The 10,205-nt window shown below is 38.6% G+C and overlaps 1 protein-coding gene across 1 annotated transcript; it reads left to right on the top strand.

Moving 5' to 3' along the window:
• Positions 1-5,654: 5,654 nt before the first annotated feature.
• Positions 5,655-8,881, top strand: LOC117553795 (extracellular calcium-sensing receptor-like). The gene is made up of 6 exons (XM_034227864.1): positions 5,655-5,794; positions 5,885-6,167; positions 6,394-7,206; positions 7,311-7,538; positions 7,755-7,878; positions 7,968-8,881. Exons 2-6 carry the CDS (start codon positions 5,919-5,921, stop codon positions 8,879-8,881), a joined length of 2,328 nt encoding a protein of 775 aa, XP_034083755.1. The 5' UTR covers positions 5,655-5,794; positions 5,885-5,918.
• Positions 8,882-10,205: the final 1,324 nt, after the last annotated feature.

A 10,205-nucleotide genomic window follows, 5' to 3' on the forward strand; every position in this document is an offset into this window, starting at 1 on the left:
TGTAGTGCGAAGCAATGATCAAAGATCGTCTCTGCTGAGTGCTGACAGGATGAGGGGATATTATATGAATGAATCGTTTTTTACCGATGCAAAGACGCTACGCAATCGATGCATCGCGAGTTCAACCCAAACTGTAGCCGATGTGCACTCTTTCAACCGGTGCACTTGCATCTTGAATGTTTATGCTGGTGCACCGATGGGAATCGGTGAATCTTAACATCTCTAATCTAGTGTAATATTATGAATTCTTTTTATGCTGTGTATGTAATTTATTATATGTAATGCCTTGTCTTTGATCTATGTAATGTATTGTCTTTTATCTGGACCCTGAGTCTGTAATAAAGTTTTCATTCATTAGAGCTTACATTTCCGGGTGCTGTTGATAACACTATAGATATATATATATATATATATATATATATATATATATATATATATAGGCCTATTGGTCAAAAGCAAGAGGTCATTGATTTTGTTTCTAAAAGTAACAATTGTATCATTAAAAAAGCACATGCAAAATGCGTATATAAATATAATTCGCCCGGCGAGAGATTATGGTTTATGTCCATTACCTATTGACAAATATAATGAACAATGAACATGATGCGTAAGATCCTCAATCAAAAGATAACAAATTAAATTGTAAGGGTTAAACATTTTAAATATTACATGACACAATTTGAAATAATACGGCTCACCACTACACAAACTAAATTGTATTTATTCATATTCCTGTGTTTGGTGGCCAATGTTTGATATCCTCAGATCTCACAGTAAATTCAAGTTGCACCTGCATAACATCCATTACTATATTTATTCTCTGATTTCTTTCAAGAAGGTTAAAGTTTTCATTAACAAATATTTAAATCAAATAAATAACAGTTCAATGCAACAGCAGTGGATGCAGGAGAGATGAAGGGATATTACATTAATTCGTGTCCCCTTCAAACGTGAAGCTCTCAAGTTCAAAAATACAATGATGCAATACACCAGAAATAAGGGTAATACTTGTACATAATTAAAAACAACACAGAAGAACAACAATGAAAGATAAATGAGTCCCCATCTGTTTAAAGCAATACTTTATCACCCAGCGGCTTGACTCCAGTGGGGAAACTCCTGCATGGACATGGACACTGGAGGGTAAACATTGCAGATTGCTTCATCCTTTTACACAACAACAGGAACAACAGGTGGCATATCGCTTCAAGCTGAAAAATAGGGTCTAAAAGGATTGACAATCGTGTCACAACATGTAAATGTGACATGTTAAATCAATTAAGGGTTTGTTTTGATCCTTCCTTCCCTTCCTTCCTTTTTTTTTAACTCTCCTGTTATCCTTGGGGTCAATTTGACCCCATTCAATGTTTAACCTATCTAAAAAAATGGTTCACATTATTTTTTTTTGCTTAGTATTTCATGACTTTTCCCAATTTAGTGAGGACTAATGGGTAAACATAAAATGAACATGAAGATATTTTTTAAATGTCCTGTACGCAGTTTGTACGCATCGGTGTTCCTTGGGGTCAATTTGACCCGAGGCTCTTTTAGTAGTATAAAACATAAAAAAATGTCAATATTTTACACATATTTGTGTTGATTGTGTAGGATGATATCGAGGTGACCATTACATGCAAATGTATCATTGTAAAACAAAACTACCCTCTGCTTTAGTTATTGGGCCTTTAACAACATCAAAAATATCTTACTTTAACATTTTATTTCAGTCGGTGAGATTTAATGGTGATTTATATATATTTCGATAGTTACATAATAGGAATTCTGGATGTATAAAGGGGTCTGTAGGGGGGAAGGTTGGGGTAATGTTTTATTTAAATGGTCATTTAGGTAGTCAACTAAGATACCTAAAGCAGTGGTTCTCAAAGTGGGGTCCGCGACCCCCCGGGGGTCCGTGGCACTCTACCAGGGGGTCCGTGAAAAGTTTTCAGATTCATTAATTTAAATTATCATGATATCATTTTTTTCCATTTTTTTTTTTTCAACAAATAATCTTTTTTTTTTTTAATCTAAAATATTTCATAGATTACGTTCAAATCTAACAAATAGATACATTTAAAAATCAAGCGCGTTACCGTGGAAACAACAATAACTGTTACGTCAGTCAAAAGAGCGCCGCTGCAAGCATCATAGATATATAACACGGCTAGCATACTACGAAGATGGACAGATTTTTAAAACGACCGGTTACGGCTACAAATGAAGTAAATGAAAAACAGACAGGTCCACAGAAAACTACCGGTATGCTTAGTCCTAACTTACTTTAGTTACTGTACTGCAAAAAGCAGACGGCGCTGCGCTCAACACACAGACAGACTCAAAACCATGGACACACTGGCACATAAGTTACATAAACAATTTCGAGGCCTAAATTGCATAAGCTACAGTATTGCAACTAAGCAGACAGTTTTCTCTCTCTCTCTCTCTCTCTCTCTCTCTCTCTCTCTCTCTCTCTCTCTCTCTCTCTCTCTCTCTCTCTCTCTCTCTCTCTGTGTGTGTGTGTGTGAACAAATTGTCATTTAAAACACATTTCCTACATGTCTACACCACCTTGCCCTCTTTGGATTTAATCAAGAAACATTAACCCTGTATAATGTTAACCAAAACTGTAAAATTATGTATATTACTAAAAACGTATTATTGGGAATCGCGAGAAGTTTCAGAGCGACCAGAGACACAGAGCGTCCCCGTAACCATGGTAACTCACTCTCACTCCTGCCTGGTGCGCATGGCGCGAGAGGAGAGGGAGAGGACGCAGAAGTGAGACTGATTACTTTGAGCAACATGCATGGGAATAAGTTACAATATAATACATTTGTGTATATTTCTCGCTATTCAGATGGTCATGGTGCTGCTGTTGCGCAATGTGCAGAAGTGTCTTCTTTTCGCACCATGACATTATCAGTTATGAATTTGTTTTTCACTGCTTGAGAAAACGGACTTGTGGCTGAGAGCGTGTGAAAAATGTTAATTGTGTGAGAGTTGGCAGCCCTGTGAACTCGCTTGACATTATTATGTATGAAACTGCCAATCAGATTTATTTACTTATTAATCGAAGGTGCCGGAACGCTGTTCTGGATCGTTCCGGCCCACTTTAACCCCTGTGTGTGTGTGTGGTATGTGTGTGTATGTGTATGTGTGTGTGTGTGTGTGTGTGTGTGGTGTGTGTGTGTGTATGTTCTGAAATGCACTTCAAATGATCACTTTTCTCTTGATTTCCCTTTGATATTTTCTTTAGGTACAGTGTTACTTGCAGCTAATTGATTGATTGTTTTATGGGTATTCTGTGTTGAGATGGTGCAAATATTTTTAATACATATCCAATATCTTTCTAATACATTTCTCTTGTGTTGTTCTTTCACATAACTAAGACTATAGAAGTGTAAAAAATAGGCTACGTCAGATTATTCCAAGGGACATACAAGTCAAATCAAGTACATTTTTATTTATATAGCCCAAAATCACAAATCAGAATGAGGGGGTCCTTGGTGTATTCTCTATCTTGTAAGGGGTCCTTGGCTGAAAAACAATTGAGAACCTCTGACCTAAAGCACCAGAGACTTTGGAGTCAAACATTTGGAATATGATCATTGTCTTGATTTTTAAACTACTGGGGTCAAATTTACCCCAGAGGATAAAGGGTGTAAAGTAAATCTGAGGATAACAGGAGGGTTAAAGAAAACAATAGGTCCTGTTTATTCTACGGCCCGTACACACAGCAGCTTTTGGCGATTTGTCCACCGCTTCCAGCGCGTCTCCGCCCATTGACTTTGAATGGGGATGACGTCACTTTCCCTCGTTTGTCGCCGAACTGCATTGTGGGGGGGCGAGGCGAAGATTTCCAGGATTTCCAGGATGTTCAGGATTCCAAAGTTGAACAATGTTCAACTTTTGAGGCTGAGCTGGAAGCGACAGCCAATCAGATCCGTTTATGCAAATCTGACAGTTCAAGCGCTAGCCAATCAAATCGCGTGCAAGCTGGGAGAACCAGACCCGCAGTTCATTTCTATATTCCACAAAAATGGAGGAGAACTTAGTTATTGCGGTAGCAAATCACCCGGTTCTTTATGACCAGTCCCTATTTACTTACCGGGATACAAACCGGAGGAACCAGGCATGGAGGGAGGTGGCATAGGCAGTGGGTGAAACTGGTAGGTTTTCGCTTGTTTGGGGATTTTATATCCAGTTTACTTCGTTGCTAGTTTACTTTGTTGCTAGCAAGCATAGACAGTATCATTAGTCAGCATGGAATGTAGCATAAAATAGCACCATAAACATTAATCTCATAAATGTTCAAAATGTTAAAAAAATAAATGTTCATCATAGCCCTTCCTATTTGACAATAGTGTAGAAGAACCGGGTTTTTTTGCTTTGTATGTTGGGGGCGGGATATTCATGTGATATTCATGTGATTGGTTGTTGGTCGCGAAATCCCCAAGCTGTCAGACACGCCCAGCTCCAGGATTTTCAATATTTGGTCAAAGCTGCTGTGTGGACACACAACACCAGGCCTGTTTGAAACCACATTAGGAGCATTATGGCATTTTACATAATGTAATACTAATTGGCTTGCTATTTCATCCCTTTTCATTCATTCAAGTTTTATTTTGAGTTTTCCTGAAATTGAAAAAAATGTAAATAATAAGTCAAAGGGCCATTCAATATTATGTTTCCCTCATAATTACACCCTACAATGTTCCTGTAGTAATTGGGAACAAGTTGTTTTTGTGTTAAAGTGAAAATATGATCAACTAACCAGTTCATATATTTCTGAAGTAATACAAGTTAGTTAGATCGCACAACCACTGCCAACATACACAAAACCAATACAAATGGTATGATCTGTCCACCCAGCATGGTGAGTCCTGGCGGCGAGAAGATAGGACATGTTTTCCGTTTTCTTGTTTCTGACACTTTGGATTTAGTCAAGTGGATGGATCAAAATGGAAACTGACCGTACAGCCCCAGGTTAGAAGTACAGCGGACACAAACATGGTTAATGCAAATTATAGGCCAACGCCAAACGACTCTCAGAGTTTCTCCAATTTGGTCATATTTTGTGTATTCCTGCCAATCCTGACACTTTAGTAGTTTACTTGTATAACTAATGACTGTATGGACCTGGTAAAAGTGAATTATTGCCCCATGTTAATTTCTTTCATCTTGGAAATCAGATGCAGTATTTATTTATCGTTCGCATTACATGTGAAAATTGTGAAGATGTTATGCCTGTACATATTACAGTTTTACTTTGAGTCATGACTTGCCACTCTGCCAAAATAAGGATAAAGGGCTAAGAAACAGACAAACAAATAATTGTGTCAGGAACTATGACTTGTAATACAGAAAGAAAAACTTGGATAGAAGATATGGATACTTAATTTTGCATGTTGTATTATCTTTGATTTGCTTTACACGCCAAAACCTTGACTTCAATCCCTGGGGCCCTCTACTCTGTGTCATGTGCTTCATACCCTAAAGCTGTCTAGAATAAGAGCATTGACACATTGAAAAGGTTTAGGTTTGAATATAAAAAGTCTCATAAAGGCATTGAGGCCAGTCTGCAGAGCGAAGCAATGCCTCTACTGAAGCTGTTATTCCTGGTTCTTCTTACCAGGAGGGTGATGCCTGTGTGCCGGCTGCAGGGGAGGGCACAACCCCCCGAGCTGTCCAAGGCTGGAGACTTTGTCTTAGGTGGCATCTTCACCTTTAAAACTGGATACAGAGGCAGCATACCCAGCTTTCAAACCTTACCTGATCCTCCAAAATGCCTGAAGTGAGTATGTCTTTCTTATTTTACGCGTTTTCTTGTTCAATACATTTTTGTGCAAATAAAATAATTTAAATAAATGTCTTGTTTTTCTAGCATCAATGTAAGAGAATTCAAATTTGCCCAGACTATGATCTTTGCAATTGAGGAAATAAACCAAAACCCTGCTTTTCTTCCCAACCTGGGCTACAAGATATACAATTCCTGTGGAATGACAAATATGATGAAGTCTGCGCTAGATTTAGCCAACGGGCAGAGGGAAATCATAGATGAGAGGAACTGTACAAAGGCTGACACTGCTCTGGCTATACTAGGCCACTCTGCCTCTGCACCTACAGTGGGATTTGCTCGGATTATGGGAAGGTTCCAGATACCAGTGGTAAATATTTTACTTTTATTGTCTGCATATAAATAATTCTAAAACACACTCAATGTGATTCGATTAAGAGGTTGTTTTGGAAATATATTTAATTCTGTATTGTAGAGGGCTTCTCGATTAACTTGTCTTATAATATAGATCCTTAATATTTTTCATTATATGAGAATGTTATATGATGAATTTGTAATCAACATTATTCTGTTCTGTCTAACTTTCCTTCGCACAGATCAGTCATTTTGCAACCTGTGCATGTCTCAGCAACAGAGAGGAGTTTCCATCCTTTTTCCGAACTATTCCCAGTGACCTCCACCAGAGCAGAGCCCTGGCAAAGCTGGTCAAGCACTTCGGCTGGACCTGGGTGGGGGCAATTAGTAACAAAAATGACTATGGTGTCGACGGTATGGCCTCTTTTATACAAGCTGCACAAGAAGAGGGGGTGTGCATTGAGTATTACGAGGCATTTGATCAAACAGGTCCTCTCCATGACTTAAACAAAGTAGTTGAAACTGTGAAGCACTCCACCTCTAAGGTTATTGTGGCATTTATGTCCCACAGAGAAGTTAATGTGCTGGTGACTGAGTTGTACAGACAGAACATTACAGCACTGCAGCTGGTTGGCAGTGACGCCTGGATCACAGATCACTCTCTGACTGACAGCGAGGGTCGCAGCATCCTTGTGGGCTCACTGGGCTTCGTTGTGAGCAAAGCTCAGATCCCCGGGCTGGAGGAACACCTGAGGCAGATCCATCCCTCACAGTTTCCTGACAGTCATTTTGTAAGAGATCTCTGGGAAGATGTGTTCAACTGTGCCCTGAATGACTCTTCAAACACACAAAAAAAGCCATGCAGTGGCTTTGAGAGCTTGCAGAATGTTGAATCGTATTTTACAGATGTTTCAGAGCTTAGATTCACTTATAATGTATACAAGTCCGTTTACGCAGTGGCTCATGCTATACACAACCTTGTCACATGTGAAGAGGGGAGGGGCCCCTTCTACAACGGGAGCTGTGCTGATACTAAAAACATTCAACCATGGCAGGTGAGGAAAGAAAACTTGAATTGATCTTTTGAAATTATTTATTTGTATCCCAAAAAACTAAGATGGAATTTGAAATAACCCAAAGTCCCCTCTTTTCTTTGCAGGTGCTACATTACTTACAGAATGTAAACTTTACAACAAGTCAGGGGGAAAGAGTGACCTTTGACCAGAATGGAGATTCGCCTGCAAAATATGAGCTCATTAATTTACAACATGTGACCTCAGGGACCATACATTTTGACACAGTTGGGGTTTTTGATGCCTCTCTGCCCCATGATCGTCAATTTATAATGAATGGCATGAAGATAGTGTGGGAAGGAGGAAGTCACACGGTACAAATTCATATTATTTTATACTCACATTTCTGGATTGTTAGTCATAATGCAATACTGCATAACATTTAATGTTCCACATAAATGAAGCTAAGCATAACTAGATTGATACATATTATAATGTTTCCAAATTCAAATTACATGTAAACAACAACAAAATAAAAAAGTGTACACACTGTAAGTCACATACAATTCCTCCACATATTCATGTGCCAGGTGCCTGTGTCAGTATGCAGTGAGAGCTGCAACCTGGGGAAACGCAAAGTCTTTCAGAAAGGAAAACCTGTTTGCTGTTATGACTGTATACCGTGTGCAGATGGAGAAATAAGCAACATCACAGGTTTGATCTAGAAAAATACTGTATCAGGATTTGTGCTTTTCCCTTTCCATGATCAGATTATGACCTAATTGTTTGTCTCTTTCAAACAGACTCTATGGAGTGCTTCAAATGTCCCATTGATTATTGGCCAAATACCAGAGGGGACACATGCATCCTGAAGGAAATAGAATTTCTGTCTTTTGAAGAGATCATGGGGATCATTTTAACATTATTTTGTTTGATGGGGGCGATTTTTACAACTCTTATAGCATCAGTTTTTTTTCACTTCCGGGAAACTCCCATTGTCAGGGCTAACAACTCTGAGCTGAGCTTCCTGCTGCTCTTCTCCTTGACTCTGTGTTTCCTGTGTTCTCTGACCTTCATCGGCCGGCCCTCTCAGTGGTCCTGCATGCTGCGACATACAGCATTCGGCATCACCTTTGTCCTCTGTATCTCTTGTGTTCTGGGGAAAACTATAGTGGTGTTAATGGCATTCAGGGCTACTCTTCCAGGCAGTAATATGATGAAGTGGTTCGGGCCTGCCCAGCAGAGATTCAATGTTCTGGGTTTTACTCTAATACAGGTTATAATTTGCATACTTTGGCTGACAATAAGCCCTCCATTCCCTTTTAAAAATATGAACCACTATAAGGATAAGATTATTCTTGAGTGTGCCCTGGGGTCATCTGTAGGGTTCTGGGCTGTGTTAGGATACATAGGGCTCTTAGCTGTGTTATGTTTTCTGCTTGCTTTCTTGGCTAGAAAGCTGCCTGATAATTTTAATGAAGCTAAATTTATCACATTCAGCATGTTGATATTCTGTGCTGTCTGGATCACCTTTATCCCAGCATATGCCAGCTCTCCTGGGAAGTTCACTGTGGCTGTGGAGATATTTGCTATTCTGACCTCCAGTTATGGGCTACTATTCTGTATTTTTATCCCTAAATGTGTTGTTATTTTACTCAGGCCAGAACAAAATACCAAAAAGCATGTAATTGGCAAAACAAAAGATATCCACCATTAATTGTACAATGTTGTGACGACTTCCATTTAAACCATGTTTTGGATTGTTAATTAATGACTCAATGAAATATTTATTTCTCAACCAATTACTTTCTTTTTTGAGTCTCCCAACTTAATAACACCATTGCACGTGTACATGTTTATTTGTATTAGAACATGTTTGTTAAGCAAATACAAATACATTATTTGAAAAATTGTTGAATTTGACTCCAAACTGCCATGAAATCTGTATCTTTTAAATACCTTAAATCGTCAAATTTCTGCTGCCATCCATAGCCCAGAAAGTTTAGTGATACATTGTTGAAGTGTGATTAAGGGATATGATCATACCTTAATAGAAAATTACAATTTTTATGTATTTTACTTCACAAAATCAAGTAAATAAAACATGATTGAGACACGAGTGCAGAGCCTGGTGCATGTGGTTGTGACGGACAATAATACAAACCTTTCCTAAGTGTAACCACTATGAAACATCCTACATGGCTCATATGATAGTAAATACATCATTTATTTGAATGTACTCAGTGTTTGCAGGTATTTAACCATCACATGCATTAGCTATTTAGTGCTGTCAAGATTTTTTTGGGATAAATCTATAATAAACATTGTATTTCTGCCTCCTATTCGAATTTCCAAGCATTTCTGTATAAGTCCTTGGAACATTTGGATCCATACCATTTGTTACACTGTTTTGGTGGCAAATGTAAACATTTTTGACCAGAATTAATAAAAATGTTAAAAAAAAACTGCAATACTAAGACATTTGTTGGTTTCTTCAAGAATAAAATAAATTTCGCTAAATTGTTTTTTAGCGCTTCTGTTGAGGAAACTGCTCAAAAACCCCCTTTATGGACAATAAACATAGGAGAATTAAGCTAATTGAGCAAAATAACACATGAATCTACACCAATCACTGCAGGCCTTTGTCCAAAACTGCATTCGATTAGCATAACGTTGCCATGGCTGCTAAGGGGAAAGTTGTTTGTATCCATAGAACCCATTTTCATTAGGATAGCTTGAGGTTAAAGGTCGCAGGTCCCCTGTGAATATATTGCCAATTCAGACACTCTGCACCAAAATGTTGCTTTACTTTGGAAATGTATTTGTTTATACGGAGGCGTGTGGCACAGTGGATTGTGCGTTGGTGTTTGGATCTGGGGGTCACAGGTTCAAACCCCACTGCAGTCATATCGTTGTGTCCCTGGGCAAGACACTCCACCCCAAATTGCTCCTGTGGGGATGGCCCACAGTATTGAGTATGTAAGTTGCTTTGGATAAAAGCGTCTAACATGTAATAATAATATTGATCGTCATATCAATGG

This window comes from Gymnodraco acuticeps, unplaced genomic scaffold (genome assembly GCF_902827175.1).
Source record: "Gymnodraco acuticeps unplaced genomic scaffold, fGymAcu1.1, whole genome shotgun sequence".
NCBI classification, from domain to species: Eukaryota; Metazoa; Chordata; class Actinopteri; order Perciformes; family Bathydraconidae; genus Gymnodraco; species Gymnodraco acuticeps.

Coding starts and splice junctions, on each gene's coding strand:
- LOC117553795 (XM_034227864.1), top strand. CDS start 5,919: ATGATCTTTGCAATTGAGGAAATAAACCAAAACCCTGCTTTTCTTCCC. Junction 7,539..7,754: donor GGGAAGGAGGAAGTCACACG/GTACAAATTCAT, acceptor TTCATGTGCCAG/GTGCCTGTGTCAGTATGCAG. Junction 7,879..7,967: donor AGAAATAAGCAACATCACAG/GTTTGATCTAGA, acceptor TCTTTCAAACAG/ACTCTATGGAGTGCTTCAAA.